Raw genomic sequence first — 15460 nt, 5'->3', positions numbered from 1 at the left:
GTTAATCACTATGGTTTGGAATGCTAGAATTCTTTTTTGATCAGGTTCGAAGAGCTTTCTTGTTCAGATGAAAAAAGGATATGTTCGTGCCTACTGGCTCTGGCCTTCATCTCATGTACAAACCACTACTCCAGTGGAACCTCCACCCTGTCGATATCCGGGCCATATCCAGTGTCATACCCGTCAATAACAATTGTGTTATATGGACCCGCCTTCAACTGCGTGTTGATAACACTTCTCTTGACAGCTCCTCCAGTTGTCAAAAAAGCCACCTTTTGTGGGGGCAAGTCATTGAAGGTTACATTCGCATAACGTGTCCCAGAATCACCGTTCCTATATTCGAAAGTGACCGTAGTTTCCGCAGAATCTTTCGCCTCAAAATCTCTCAGAGTGACACTTCCCCCGTCCGGCCCACCAATGTAGCCAGCCGCGTAACCGCCAGAACAGCCGCTGCAGCTTATATTCCTTGCGTCTCCATCATAGGTACCGTTCTCACCCTGGATGGTTGTATTGGCAGGAGCAGCTAAAAATCCGGACTGAGACAAAAGATTCGGGACCCATTGGTCATACCACTTCATAATCACACTTGTACCGTTGATGTTGAGTGGTAGCCAGACATATGTGCTTGTCATCAGATTTTCGCTGACCCAGCGATCTCCCATGTACATGATTTGTTTGTCATCGATAGAGAGTACGAAGGTTGTCTGGGATTCGTATGTATTGCTTCCGACATCTGCGAATGTTTTCCAGTCGGCCCAGCCACTGCTTAGAGATTTGGATGTGGTGTAGACGTTGTCGTTGTTTGACCATCCTGATAAGTGAGAGCCGAAAAGATAGTAAAGACCATCGCGTTTAATAAGGGCTGGTGCCTCAACATTTCCAGGGTCGGGAAACAAATAGGTCTCAGAAGAAACGTTGTGATAGTCATCCGTCAACTTGTAGATATGAAGACCGTTTGGACGCTAGATGCAGTATTCGGTAAGTATTATCAGAAGCCCGTGGTGAAGCTGGCAAGGAGAAAACGTACATCCTCCGAGATCAAATATCCTGATCCATCGTCATCTTTGAACAAGGTCATGTCTCTGCTGGTGTTACCATTGGGCTGAAAACTACCAAGGTAATCTGGGGTATCCCATCAGCTTCCGGTAATGGCCAATAACTTGGTATTCACTCACCGTATTTTCCACAGACTGAGTCTCCAGTTGCAACGCCCACTTTTGCCTCGCCGTAGTTTGAGCTGTCAATGTGGACATAGAGCACATATTTCTTAGTCTTGTCATTGTAAATGACCTTCGGTCGCTCCACGACTCTTCCAGGACCAAGGTCGCCAGACTCCGTTTGACTGAGAAGAGCACCGACGTATTTCCACTGAACCAAATCGGTAGAGGAATAGCAGTTGATGTTTAGAAAATTAGTTCCGTTCGTCTTGTCTTCTCCAACCATATAGTATGTGCCGTCTTCTTCGATGAATCCAGCGCCATGGGCTTGCAGATGTTCGCCATTCGTCTGCGATTTACCAGATGTCAATGTCAATGTTAGAGATTGCCTCTTAGTTAAGTTGAAATTAATAATTGGAGGCTCACAGCAGTCCAAGAGGCACCAGGTACAAGCTCCAAGCTGGCAAGAGTTGATGGTACCAAAGCACCTAAAATGGCCAAGAGTAATTTCATTTTGAGTATATTGTGAGCAAAATGGCTCGAAGGAAAAGCATGGAAAGCGAGACCGGAAAACGTAGTCGTAGAGAACGTCCTTGTCAGGCGCTATTTAAAGCAGACATTCCGAGACTCCAGTGCTACCTGGCACACCGGAAAATTCCCCTTCGAGGTACTCAAAGTTTAGTATTCTGATTCGCAATTGGCGAATCAAATAATTCATTGCACCTGGCAACTTATGCGTTACTATGGGGTTCTCCGCTTCATCTCTCCATAGTTACGTGACATGCATACAAACTGCAACACTGTCTCTGCCGATCAACGCCATGAAGGTACTGGTGCCAAATTACCACCAATGACATTCACTGCAGTAAATTGCTTAGTTCAGGGGATGTCTTAGACGGGGTATCTTGGCGTGTATTTACATGTTCATCGGAGGAGGTTTATCGAAGCAAGAAGCTCGAGGATGTAGGACCGAAATGTCGCTTTCTTAGGACAAATCCCCAACATAAGCCTAAGAAGATCATTCAAGCACTCGGTCTGGTTAGTCTACAGGTTGTATAACCCTGTCTCTGTACTTATCTCGCGTTAAGCTTCTCATTTTCCCACTCACGATCCCCAGCTCCCAGTCCATTTCTCTTATGTTCTTGTTATTCTTACACCTCACACTTCGAATACAATTGTCCTGTTGTCAAGTCTCACTTCTTCTCTTTGTCCTCCATCGGACCAATCACAGCTCCGTATTCAGAAACCCCACAATCACCCAAAGGCGAGCGGTGAGCGAAGCGGTGACACTCCGAAGCTTAATTCGTGGCTAGTCAGCATACCCCGGCCTTTCCAGCAGAAATCTCGGGGACCCCGTCAACCTGCATGCTTCTCCAGTTTCTCCATGGGGAAATCGTCATCATCCACCCCGCTATGGCCCTGGCAGACGCACCCTGCATATAAATACTCATGGAGGCGGCTCGACTCTCATTCAGGGCCTACACTCCCAGCGCCCTATTTTCACATTGGGCTTGTTCGCTCCGAGCAGCCATGACGGCAGACAAAGAGGAGGTCGGCTCCGCGGAGATCGAGCATGCCGATCTGCCTCGATCCGAGAAAGGAGCTGTTAACGCTCGCCTTGTCTTTGCTTGTGTAGTATTCAGTGCCGCCTCGTTTATGTTTGGTTATGATGATAAACTCATCTCCCCTGTTGCGGCATTGGAGTCATTTGTAAGTGCTTCTTCGCGTGGTGGGCTATGGCTGGGTATTGACGTTGTCACCAGGTCGCCAAGTTCCAAGGCGTTAACCCAGCTACCGGTACATTTGTTCTAACGGCTCGCAACCAAAATATCATCTTTTCTATCCCCTTGGTTGGCGCTGCGATCGGTGGCTTGCTGGCCTCGCCACTCAACTTCCACTTTGGCCGCAAATGGCCTGTGGTCGCAGCGTATATAATCTCAATTGGGGGTGGACTCCTGCAGGTATTCGCGCCAAGCTTAGGTGCATTTGTGGGTGGTCGCTTTATCAATGGCCTTGCCATGGGTACTGCCATGGCGACTGCTCCACTCTATCTTTCGGAGGTAGTACCTCCCCCGGTGAGAGGTAGAAGCGTCAGCTCCCTCAACATTCTGAATCTGATAGCTGGTGTCGTGGCGACAGTTGTGGTCTGGGGCACAAACAAAATCAGTGGCCGCTTAGCCTATCAGATCCCTCTCGCCATCCAAAGCGCTATTCCGGTCATCTTGTTGGCCTTAACGATCCTGCTTCCCGAGAGTCCGGAGTGGCTCATGTCAAAGGGAAACATAGAACAAGCACGTCACAATTTGCGCAAACTCCGTGGCTACAGTGACGAACATCTCGATGACGAAATCCGACTGATGAAGCTCTGTGAAAGAACCACCCGCGAAATGCTGTCCGATGTCAAGTTCTGGCACATCTTCTCGCGTGAACATCTCAAGCGAACTATTGTTGCGGGTTCCTTCTTTTCTCTCAACCAGGTCTCGGGTATCATCCTATCCACAACTTATACAACCGTCTTCCTTACGCAATTAAATGTGGCCAATGCTTTCTCCTTGACCATCATCGCCTCATGCTGCACTTTGGCTGGCACAATTGCAGCACCGTTAGTCATCGACCGCGCTGGTAGACGTCCAACCGCACTCGTCGGCATGACCATCCTCTTCGCCATCGACGTCGTTGCCGGCTGTCTCGCTATCAAGAAAGAAAATCGACATGCATCCCTCACGATCGCCATTTTATCTTTCATCTTCAATTTCTTCTGGGCATCGTCATTCTTCTCTCTGTCGAGTCTGATGCCCTCGGAGATGGCCACGCCAAAGCTCCGCCACTACACCATGTCTTATACAATTACTTGCCAGGAAATCACAGCCGTCATCACCACCCTCGCTGTGCCACAGTTGACTTCAGCCGATGCGGCGAACCTTGGGGCCAAAACTTACCTGGTCTTCGCTGGATGCATGGCCTGCATTATCGTCTTTATGTACTTTTACATGCCGGAAACCCGTGGCCGCACATTTGCTGAGATCGATGAGATGTACGCTGCCAAAGTCCCGGCGAGAAAGTGGCGGTCTTATAAGACTTCGGCTGAAGCGAGGACGGGCGAGTCGGCAGCGGATTCTTCAGATAAAATTCGGACATGATAGATCATATGGAGGCTATGAATTATGCTACCTCATTTTCAATCAATCAGAATAAAAATAGCATTGGTATAATTACCGAAAGAATCTCTTAAAACGCAGGTATGGGGATACGCGACCCGTTCGTACTGTACATTTGGAATCTATATCAAATATTTGTGAGAACACCAAAAAATATCATTGCAAAGATTCGAAAATAACAGAAACTGCAGTAATGGATACAAAACTCATAGTTAAGTATGAGGCTCCATTACGGCTCTATATCCTGGCTGTAACGGGTCCACGGGGCCAAATATCTCTGCTAGTTCCAACAGAAGCCGATAAAGATAGATAGACATATCAATCTCACGGAGAGCTTGCCGAGACCATGTGGATGCTGTTTGCGCAATCTTTAGTGAAAGTTGCTCACCCTCGGGGTCATTAATCAGGAAATTGAGTAGCTCAGGAAGCTCGTCCATACTCATTGTGACCGGAATATAGTGAGCCCATGGGATGAGACGGTCATCATGCCACTCTTGGAACAACGTCTGTTTTAGAACGACGGCTTGTTGAGAAAGAAGACGGTAAAAGCGGGACGTCATGCTGTTTCCATCGAGGTCGAATAGATATCGGTAGTTAAGAGATGATTCCCCTGGTTCTCCATATTCGTGGCCGAGAACTCGCTGCATATCGTCACATGCAGACTTATCTTCGCACTGAATATAGTCTGCCATCTGAACATCAAACACGTCTTTGAAGAGTGAAATCTTCTTCTGATCCAGATTCCCGATTTTGGCGCCGAAGTACCGGCTAGTGTCGATCGACTTGGCCGCATTTTGAAGTGACTGTGTGAATGATACAAATCGTTGTCGATGGCCATCCTTCCAATATAGTCGTTGGACCCTCCCCCCAGTAGACCTTCCCCGCCAGTAAACGCCTGCTTTCTTCTCCAAGAAAGGGATAAGATTATCAGAATCTAACACAGGCTGTCGAACATAGTCGGGACATGGTATTAAGATATCCCTGAATGCAGACATTCGAGCATAGCTCAAAATTGGAAGGAGTGAATAAGTATATGAGAAAGAAGAGGGAGATGCAATCATCGAATGGAGTTTGCCAGGCGTAGAGAACTGGCAGACGTCCTTCTCGGGGTCCAAATGACCAGTAAGTTCACGTGGAATTTGTGAACATGAGGCCTTCACAAGGTCTTCAATCGATTGACCGGCAGATTCGGCAAACTTGATTTGATCTGGTGGGGGTCCAGGACGGCTTAAGACCCGTGGCTCGTCGAGAGTGTTTATATAAAAGACACTATTATTTGGTAGAGCATGGAGGAACGGGGTAACCAGCCTATTCCAAAATCCGTCGGACGACGAGGCATTTATCGCTCCATTCTCTATAATAACACGGCGGGTATTGGCCCAATCCTCCTTCCGATTATTGAGTTGATGAAACCAACGTTGAGCTTCAGGTGTCCGAAACGGCTCAAGGTCGCGGTGGATTTCGTCGAAATCGTCAATCACTTTCGAGCCATGGTCAAGGGCGAACTGGACCCAATTGCTAAAACCAGAGGGAGGGTCGCGCCGATAGCGGCGTTTATACTCAGATATAGCCTCTTGAGGATTGGTTGACTGAGTTGTGAAGGCCACGTTCGCGTGCTCGTGGGCAGCACGGATTCGCCAACGGATTGCATCTGGCGAAAAGTCGTTATGATTGGGTTTGCTCGAGCGGTATAAGTTGAGATCCGAGTTCACAGGATTCATAAAAGTAGCAACCGGGGATATTTGGAATAAACATATAAGTAGAAGCAAGATAGAAGAGATGGCCAGTATAGAAAACAAGATGGCTCTCCTAATCTTGGTGACCAAGTGGAGATGGACTGTATGGAACGTATGCACCGGCATTGCGTTCGAACCGTCTGCGATCTACCTCGTAGGGCCCAAGGTGGTACAAAACGAGGTGATTAATAAATGAATTCGAGCAACAGGAAAAATGACTCTCTCTCGTCGATGACCACACCACTAAACTATTGCGGCCGGAAGACCCGGCCTAGGCTAAGCCACTTGTGGACTTAATTTCCATTCATACAGACGCTACATAGTACAATAATGTAACAATTTGGAATAAGGTGATTTCCAGGCGTTGCCGGGTGATGTAAATCAAGGACTCTGATTTGCTGCCGTGAACATATTTTGGAAAATGTCGGGCCATATAAGGCTCTAGATTGGCCCGAGGCTCTCGGCTGGTCGATCGGGTGGGGAATGCGGGCCCTCAGCGCTTCTGGAATGAAGGAAAAACAGGATGGACGTATCACGTATCACTCCATGTCACGATCGATGAACATGTTCAACACCGCTGCTACACTACCCTTGATATGAACCTGGGCCAGTAGCTCAAAGATTTTCTGCCTGCGAATTCGCAGGCACAGTGTAAGCAGGACGTTTCCGCAAACGGACTGCCCAGAGATTTTCTGCCTGCGAATTCGCAGACACAGTGTAGGCCGGACGTTTCCGCAAACGGACTGGCCCAGCGAAGCAGCCCAGAATGTTTCCGTGACATTGACCGAAATGTCAATGAGGACTCTTATTCATGGACTTCATTTATATTATATAATAAAGAGAGTTGGTTATAAACCATTTTTCATATATCCAGCATGAGCAACCGTCTTCCTGTGGCCCCAAAATATTGCCTCATGTCGACGACCATCAGACTTTCGCATTCGCTACTATATGTAACTTGATACAAGATCAACTCCTTGAACTTTTCAGCTCCTACTGGGTTGCGGGATTCTCTAAAAGAGAGTTGTAAGTCTATTTGAACCGAGGTATATAAATTAACTTACCCTATAATAATTCATCAACTAATGAGCGCTATATAAAGCATGGCACCACCGTTGGGGTTTCTCAGCAGCAAATATTTCGGCCTTTACTGTCTGTTATCGATCGGCTTCACCATATACTTACTTGTGGTGTCTTCCCCTCCGATTACTTTTGGCACCCTATCAACTGCCGACCGCCATCCCAAGCAGCACATCCAATATCGAGGTCCCTACGCCATCGCCATTTTTCTGGCCTCGAAATCCAATGAGAGACCAGAAGACAGCGATAATGACGACGGCTATTACGTGAGCGCCCGGACAATCGTGTACCAGCTGCTACATTCCCCCAGCACCAAGCTGAGAAATCCAGTCCCTGTGGTAATCTTGGTTAGCCAACATGCCAGGGAAAGCAAGCGCCAGAGGCTGAGAGATGATGGGGCCATTGTCGTCAATGTCGACGACGTGGCGCACAATATGACCATCACGATAGACCGCTGGACTGACACTTTCACTAAACTCCGCCTGTTTGATCCTAACGTCGTGCCCTACGAGAAAGTCCTCCTCATGGATGCGGACATAGCGTTGACACATCCCATCGACGCAATTTTCCAAGACAGTAATACCGACCCACGCGAGACGAACCAAACAGCCCTTACCGAGCCGGAACGAGAACCACTCCCTGAGAAATACATCATGGCGGCGTCACCCGAGTCACTACAACGAGACCATTCCTATCCCTTTCTTGATCCTGACAATCTATCAACTCGTTTCAACTCCGGCTTGCTCATGTATTCACCTTCCACTGAGCTTTTCCAACATTACTTGAAACTCCTTGAAAATCCAGACCTGTATTACACCGGTGGCCCTGACCAGGATCTCCTGAACTACGCACACCGCTGGGGAGGACCCATGCCGTGGAGAAGGTTGCATTATTCGTGGTATCTCAATTGGCCCAACGATAATGACTTTAAAGGCAATATGGCTATGTTGCATACCAAGTGGTGGGATCATGAATTTTCTTATTCCTCCGATAGCGTGGAGAAGTTTGCTTTTGCACGGAGATGGGAAATGGAAGGCTACTGGATAGGAAAAGAAGGATATATATCTCACTAGAAAAATGAACCTTGCCGTTATCGTTCTTTCCTGAACTATTTTATGTTAAGCACCTGAGGGCATTGTGCCATGGGCTGCAGCTCCTTCCAAGACAGATGAAGAATATATTGTGGTAGAAAAGACTAGCCTTACGCGTCCCGACACCGTCCTTAGGGGTAGAGATTGCCTGCCTTCAAAAGGTTTACTACAGTGGACTACAGCGGCTGCTCGAAAAACCCCTGCAGCAATATTCTCAGACTTGACCACCCGTGGAGCACTCGAATCCCCGTATTCGGAATCCTCCCTCCCAACGCATCGCCCACGCCTTTCCCTACAAGTTCGTCAGACATTCCCAGAACATTCCCTAAACATTCCCCACGCGTCAGGCCGCAGTATATACATAGTAGCTAGATGGTAGATTCTCGCTCTTATAATTGGTATATAGCAAACCCCCCTAATTCTCTGGTTTTATTAGGCTCCTAGTATATCTCTCGAATCGCAAGATAGATCTCTTTACCTTCTACCCGCCCTCCGCATCTGTATCTGCTAGCCCTCTAAGAAAGCCTGGGAGCTAGGCCCATGGGACACTAAGAAGGAGCTATTCCACCCTCCGCCACCAGAACACCCTCCAGTGCCTGGCATCCCAGTATATCCTGGCTATGCCTGTCCCGATCCTGAATGTATCTCTTTGCAGCAAGCCGGCCCTCCGGAGTAAAAAAAACACCAACGAAAATTCCATACGGGGGCTACCACTATCTGGAAGAGCGATCTATGCCCGGTTGCTTGCAACGCGTATTTACGAATATAAAAGGGGGGTGCAAGCTTTTTTATCGTAAACCCCCCCCCCCCCCCGGGGGATCAGGCGAGACGCACGCGCCCAACAGGGTGCAATGGGTATCGAAAGCAAGTAGGAAACTATTAAAGAGATGTATATGCAAAATAAGAAAGGACCGATCGTGTTTCACACAGGGTTCAAGGTCGTTTCTTCCTCCGATTCCAGGAAAGCAACACCGAGTATGATGATGATGATGATGATGATGATGAATTCAGTTGCCCGATGTAGCTTGCTCTAAATATATGCTGCTATGCGGGAGTGCTGTCAGGCCTGCCGACAGCTTGAAGGTGGTCGCCAGTCCACTGAACGATTGTTTCCATGGGTTGCAACGCAAGCCCCTGATTGGTCGCCCGAGAATGTATGCAAGCATGACAAAATAGACAAAATAAAGAAAAGAAATCCAAAACGAACGTCGCTTCCCCTCTACCCACTCTCCTTTCCACAAGCAGACTTCATTCTCTGATCTACTTCATCCCCCACCGCCTTCATCTGCGCAGCCCTCTGGGCCGTCGGCTGCCGCTCCTGCGCTCGCTTGCATCAAGGGAGTACAGTGGACCTGGCACTGCACTCCTAACGGGCACCATCCTTCTCCTTCCGTCACACTGTCCTGAGGGGTCATCCTTTTTCGTCGCCTTTTTCCGTGCCGAGTGCCAATGGGTCCAATACTTGAAACTGGTTTAAGAGACCTGACCAGACCATGAATTCGGCCACAATTATGCGAGCCTCTGGCCGCGTCAGGAGCTCGTCGCGTCGAAGAGCAACCCCGCGGTCGGACAGAGCGTTTCTCATCCAGTTGCGCTCGTCTTGGAGTAGCGGGCATTCAAGCAAGATATGATTGACCGTCTGGTTCCCCAGATCGCAACCACATCTCGCTGACTCGTGCCGATTGATGCGAGTCAAGTAGGCAGCAAGGCCGATTCGTCCAGTACGAAGGCTGCATCAGAATGGACGCTGTCGCTTTCCGCAGGTCGGACCAGTATTCCAGGGCCTTCTTTGTTGGTCGTTCGACTAAGCGTTTCGTCCGTCGACCTGTTCTCTCTATAGACCATGACCTTTCCCACTCGATTTTTGCCTCGCGGCGAATTCGGCATTTAGCTGCAGCTGCAAGGCGAATATAACGATTGTTTGGGGTTTGTGGTCCTTCTGGTTCCTGGGCCGCCTCCTTTGCGTGTCGGTCGACACGTTCATTGCCGGCCACTCCTTGATGAGCAGGTATCCACCTGAGGTGGATTTGACGGCCATTGGCTGCGTGTTGCCTTACCAGGTGGAGGCATTCTTCCAGGTAGACCTGTCCTGATGGCATCCGTGGTTGGCGGAACGCCTTCAATGCCGCTTGGTTGTCTGCAAAGATGACAAGCCCGTTTCTCGCCTGTGCCGCCCACGGTTCCGTAGTCTCCAAGATTAATTTGAGTGCCATTTCGATGGCACGGAGCTCGGCAGCGTATACAGTGGACGTGTCTTCGCCGCCCATTTGGCTGTGAGCGTGGTGATCCTCGAGATCAACGACTACTGCTGTTCCAATTTTTCCGTCGATCCCACTCCCGTCGGTGTAGAGAATCAAGGGTCTTTCTCTTGGGTCTTTGGATAGAATGTGGTCGTGAGTTTTCACTGCCATCTCTCTGTCCTCGATGAACACTTCAGGCGGCGCTTGCCACGGTGCCTGGACGAATGCCTTCCGACTCTCCCAGTCCCTCGCCAAAGTTCCCGGGGGAGCCATAAGGCATCCGCTCGTTTTCCAGGCTTGCGCCTCCATCGGTGTCCATCCAGACCAATCTCTCTCGTCCACCGGTCGGCGTGGTAGCATTGTTGGTGGGACAGCGAATACTGGTCCAGTCCGTAACCGTAAAGCCGTTTCTTTTACAAGGCTGTTCATATGGATCGCAATTGGTGGTAGGTGTAGTTCTGTGTTCAGTGCCTCCGCTGCTGTCGTTCTGAAAGCTCCGCTGATCAGGCATGCTACCCGCTTCTGGATGGCCACGAACGGTTGACTGATTATTCGTGCCTTCATCTTGCTGATCACCATTGGGTAGTACCAGGCCAATACTCCGAAGAGCATCTGTGGGATGACTACCGCTTGGTAGATCCTGCGCATAGCTGAAAGAGAGGCCCCCCACGCCGAGCCAGCCAAGCTTCGTAGCGCCTGGAGGGACACGCTTGCCTTCGAAATTGCTTTTTCGCGGTGATGCTGAAACTCCAAGTTGGGATCAAGCCAGTAGCCCAGATAGCGTTCCGCCGTCCTTGTCGCAGGTACTGTGTGCCCCTGCAGTGACAGTGGTGTGTACCGAGGCTCGATTTCTTTCGTATTTACGAAATGCACGAGCGCGTACTTCTTCGTGTCGAATACTGAGGCATGCTTTCTGGCCCACTGTTCGGCCTTCCCGCAAGCAATTGTGAGCTTCCTGATGGTCTCTCGCTCGCTATCTCCTTTGGTCAAATATTCCTACAAAAAGACCTCTCTGGGATAATGCAACCGTCGGGCTCATGGATTCTGGCCTTCTCCCTCCCTCACTAAATGGCACCAACATCCTTCGCAATCTCAATTGCTCTTCCCAAAGTCTCCTTTTCGGCATAGGTAAAGTTGGATATATGGTTCGCTGACAGGCAGCAGACATTATTCTTCTCAAGTCTCCAAGATCCAGTGCCACCAACTGCACCAGGTTCGCGAATAAACGCGTCGAATTGACCAGGCTGCTGATGTTCAACATGAGAGAACTTGTTCGGAAGTATCCACCCATTAAACCATAGTGGGTGGCCGTCAACACCTAGGTGTAATAACTGCGGCGCACAGATGGTAAACTGGAGATCCTGACCTCCTTTGGTTCCGTTAGCTCTCGGTAAACCATATTTTGGGTTCACTTCTACCATTCCCATGACAGCAGCATCACCTTCATGAAAGGCATAGTCAGTATCTCCAACGAGCTCCCAACCCAACCAAAATGTTTCTTTATCTCCTGCTGGAAGTAAGTAAAACCATTAATTTAGCGAATTATGAAGTGACTTACCGAATACCATATCATATACACCGACTTGGTCTTCAGATTTCTTTCCGTCACGATCCGGCCCATTCATTCGTGTCACCATGAGAAGTGCAACAAAATGCCTCCACTTATCGACAACCACAACTCCAGACTCTTGCATGTGAATACTTTCCCCCGTCCAGAATCGACTCTTCCTAGCCTGCTTGGAAATAGGGGACGGTAGGATATTCCTTAACCACGCCTTCTTGGATCCAGGCATAAAGAGTCGGTCCTTGAAAAATAATGCACCAGTCTTTTGGTAAAGTCGGTACCGGAATAACTCTTCCGGGTTTTGAAGAAAAAGCGAATCGGCATCAATGAATATCGCTTCTCGAAAGCTTGACAGAAGAATGGCGAAAGGCTTTGCAGCCCACCCTCTTAATTTCCATCCTTCATCGGAGACCATTGGGTTCAAATCCCGTGTAATCATACCTGGTATAGATTCCAACTCTTCCCTGAAGTCCTCACCCAGGTCATCATTTCCGAGATACATAACTTCAATTGGTAAATCACACCCCAGCTCCCGAATAGATTGAATCGAAGTAAGTACGTAGGGTGCCTGTTGATCGCCTGCAGTAAAGACAATACCGCGACCCGCGTTCCAAAATTGGGTGTGTAAAATCATATGATCGGCAAAATAGGGTGTTGTCCAAGAAAATAGACGACTTGATAATTGTGTGAGGAAGCACTGTACTTGCTCAAACGCATGGGTCATAGGAATTCGATCCATCTTATGATCCTCGGCTATTCGAGGATGATTTCTCAAAAGCTGTAGAATATCGTTGCGAACAAGCATTTGCTCACTCGTTTGGACGAGGTGAATTGCTTCCCATGCCTCGAAGAGAGTTTTGAATGCGCGAGCCCTAAACCCTACCTCGCGAAGCTTCTCCTCGCCTGTTCCTTCGATAGTACCAGTGATATCTTGGATATGAGAGTTGTCTGGTAAAAGTAATAAGAGATTATCAAAGCATTTCCCAAAACTTTCACAAGAGCCGTTCTCTGGTTCAATAGCTATCGAAAGACCAGTTGTCGAATTCAATGGTCTTTGTAATTAGACCTCTGTAACCAAGCCGTTTCGACCCAGCTTTTCGTGAACGGAGGGCGCATTTCGGGGACGTGTGGTGGAAAAATGGTGTTCGAGTCCCCAGATGGTCTCTTTGCAATAATATCCCACGGCGAAGAGGATGGCTAAGGCTCTGAAAACCGCAGCACCTCGTCTGCTTTTATTAGGGAGATGAGATAAAGTGAGCATTTGGCAGGGACTCCCCCTCAAGGGTGGGGTCTAGTTGATGAAATTGCAAGCAAAAACTTCTACTCGATCAGAACCTTTTATCACTGGAACATATAATGAGGTAGCTGCTAGTAACATGGTGCTTGCACCGGAAGAATTAATGACGTAGTACTCTTCAAATCTAGACGCAATTGACATCCTACATGAGCTTGCGCAAACGACCCAGACCACCTCGGAACCCTCCGGGTGCAATCCTCACCACAGTCACAAAACGCTTGAAATATGAAACCGACCGATTATATAAAAAATGGTGTTTCGCTCCGCGGAGAATCTTTATTATTTGGTAAGGTTGCTTGAATCTAGAACTTTAGATGCTGTTGGGTGGGAGAGGGTGGGTCGCGGCCAAGCCACAAAAGTTAACGTTAATCCCCGGTCGGGAACTCTATCAGCTAAATCATGAATCTAATTGAGTTTACTGACGAACGTGAGTAGCATTTGCAATTTAGAAGTTGGTTTTCTTCAAGATAAAATTCAATTACGAATGAGGTCATGACTCAGAGTAGTAGATCCTGTCTCTGTTTTCGGTTTCCACATCAATTATTAAAACCCCGTACACACAAGATGGTAGCACTAGATTCGAACGAAAAAAATTATTTCATATTCGCCTAAATTACTAAACCAACAACAAAATGAAGGCTTTTTCGAAACTATCGCTGAGCTACCTTGTTCTCGGATTATTCTCTATCACTGTTGCTGCCGATGAAGGAGGCTGGGAGACGAGCACCCGTCAATGGAACCACCCTGTGTTTGAAAGACAGACGAGTAATACACCAACCGGTGTAGTTCCTCAGTGTGCTCCATTTTTAATTGGGCAGGTTTCTTACGGAACACAAGTCTGCCTCGACGTATCTGGCTCTAATCTTATCGTCAATTACCCAATTACGGAAGATTTTACCTACACAGACGCTCATGTTTGGATCGGTACCGGCACACCACCCAATCCTCCTCAATTCGGTCAATACCCCTATACAATTGCAAATGGACAATGTGAATATGGTCCTGGGCAGACCAGTGTGACATGCACTATTCCAATCAACTCATTCGCAAATCCAAGCACCGCTTGTGAGACAACATTCAGTATTGTCACTCATGCAAGTCTCACGTCTCCTAATTCGCCTGATATGGAGACTGGAACGGCTGGAGACCAGACGTGGACAAACACCTGGTTTACATATTTCTCTTTTGATTTTACGTGCTCCCCCACCACCACTACGACTACCACCACCACCACTACGACTACCACCGAGCCAACGACTAGCACGACTACCACTGAGTCTACGACTACCACTGAGCCGACGACTACCACCACCACTACGACTACCACCGAGCCAACGACTAGCACGACTACCACTGAGTCTACGACTACCACCGAGTCCACGACTACCACCGAGTCCACGACTACCACCGAGCCAACGACTAGCACGACTACCACTGAGTCTACGACTACCACCGAGTCCACGACTACCACCGAGCCAACGACTAGCACGACTACCACCGAGTCCACGACTACCACCGAGCCAACGACTAGCACGACTACCACCGAGTCCACGACTACCACCGAGTCCACGACTACCACCGAGCCAACGACTAGCACGACTACCACCGAGTCCACGACTACCACCGAGCCAACGACTAGCACGACTACCACCGAGTCCACGACTACCGCCGAGCCAACGACTACCACCAAGCCAACAACCACCACCAAGCCAACTACTACCACCAAGCCAACTACTACCACCAAGCCAACGACTACCACCAAGCCAACTACTACCACCAAGCCAACGACTACCACCAAGCCAACTACTACCACCAAGCCAACTACTACCACCAAGCCAACGACTACCACAACGTCCGATTGTACAACCTATACTGTTAGCAGCTACTCCAACGGCCCCTGTGAAACAATCACCCACTGCGACTCAAAGTGGCAAACGAAACCCTGGACAACAAGTACGAGCTACTCTTGGAAGCATTGGAACAGGGACCAAATCTACGATAAGTTCGTACCCGAGCAGTAGGGGGGTGCTTAAAATGCGTTTTTGGATAGCGCGATACTATTTCCTTTGCCAACAAGGAACCTTTTGATGAGCCCAGTCCGAAAGGTGTCATGTTAATGTTTAATGTTTAATGTTAT

General features: G+C 48.7%; 6 protein-coding genes across 6 annotated transcripts; 3 read left to right on the top strand and 3 right to left on the bottom strand.

Moving 5' to 3' along the window:
- Positions 1–125: 125 nt before the first annotated feature.
- N7532_006174 (glycosyl hydrolase family 43 protein) lies at positions 126–1670 on the bottom strand (the record flags this gene model as incomplete). The annotated part of the gene is made up of 4 exons (XM_056618668.1): positions 126–962; positions 1028–1122; positions 1176–1506; positions 1584–1670. The coding sequence occupies 4 exons, from the start codon at positions 1668–1670 to the stop codon at positions 126–128; spliced, it is 1350 nt and encodes a 449-aa protein (XP_056474827.1).
- Positions 1671–2687: 1017 nt separating this feature from the next.
- On the top strand, positions 2688–4297 carry N7532_006173 (uncharacterized protein; the record flags this gene model as incomplete). The annotated part of the gene is made up of 2 exons (XM_056618667.1): positions 2688–2867; positions 2921–4297. The coding sequence occupies 2 exons, from the start codon at positions 2688–2690 to the stop codon at positions 4295–4297; spliced, it is 1557 nt and encodes a 518-aa protein (XP_056474826.1).
- A 230-nt stretch (positions 4298–4527) lies between these two features.
- Positions 4528–6036, bottom strand: N7532_006172 (uncharacterized protein; the record flags this gene model as incomplete). The annotated part of the gene is made up of 1 exon (XM_056618666.1): positions 4528–6036. The coding sequence occupies one exon, from the start codon at positions 6034–6036 to the stop codon at positions 4528–4530; it is 1509 nt and encodes a 502-aa protein (XP_056474825.1).
- A 1118-nt stretch (positions 6037–7154) lies between these two features.
- Positions 7155–8204, top strand: N7532_006171 (putative glycosyl transferase family 8 family; the record flags this gene model as incomplete). The annotated part of the gene is made up of 1 exon (XM_056618665.1): positions 7155–8204. The coding sequence occupies one exon, from the start codon at positions 7155–7157 to the stop codon at positions 8202–8204; it is 1050 nt and encodes a 349-aa protein (XP_056474824.1).
- Positions 8205–11526: 3322 nt separating this feature from the next.
- Positions 11527–12660, bottom strand: N7532_006170 (alpha-mannosyltransferase; the record flags this gene model as incomplete). The annotated part of the gene is made up of 2 exons (XM_056618664.1): positions 11527–11972; positions 12021–12660. 2 exons carry the CDS (start codon positions 12658–12660, stop codon positions 11527–11529), a joined length of 1086 nt encoding a protein of 361 aa, XP_056474823.1.
- Positions 12661–13955: 1295 nt separating this feature from the next.
- Positions 13956–15344, top strand: N7532_006169 (uncharacterized protein; the record flags this gene model as incomplete). Its single annotated transcript, XM_056618663.1, has 1 exon — positions 13956–15344. The coding sequence occupies one exon, from the start codon at positions 13956–13958 to the stop codon at positions 15342–15344; it is 1389 nt and encodes a 462-aa protein (XP_056474822.1).
- Between the last annotated feature and the right edge of the window lie 116 nt (positions 15345–15460).

This window comes from Penicillium argentinense, assembly GCF_028826775.1.
Source record: "Penicillium argentinense strain IBT 30761 chromosome Unknown utg000005l_segment0_segment0, whole genome shotgun sequence".
Taxonomy (NCBI): domain Eukaryota; kingdom Fungi; phylum Ascomycota; class Eurotiomycetes; order Eurotiales; family Aspergillaceae; genus Penicillium; species Penicillium argentinense.
The sequence above is the reverse complement of the archived record's forward strand: the minus strand, read 5'-3'. Positions and strand labels throughout refer to the sequence as shown.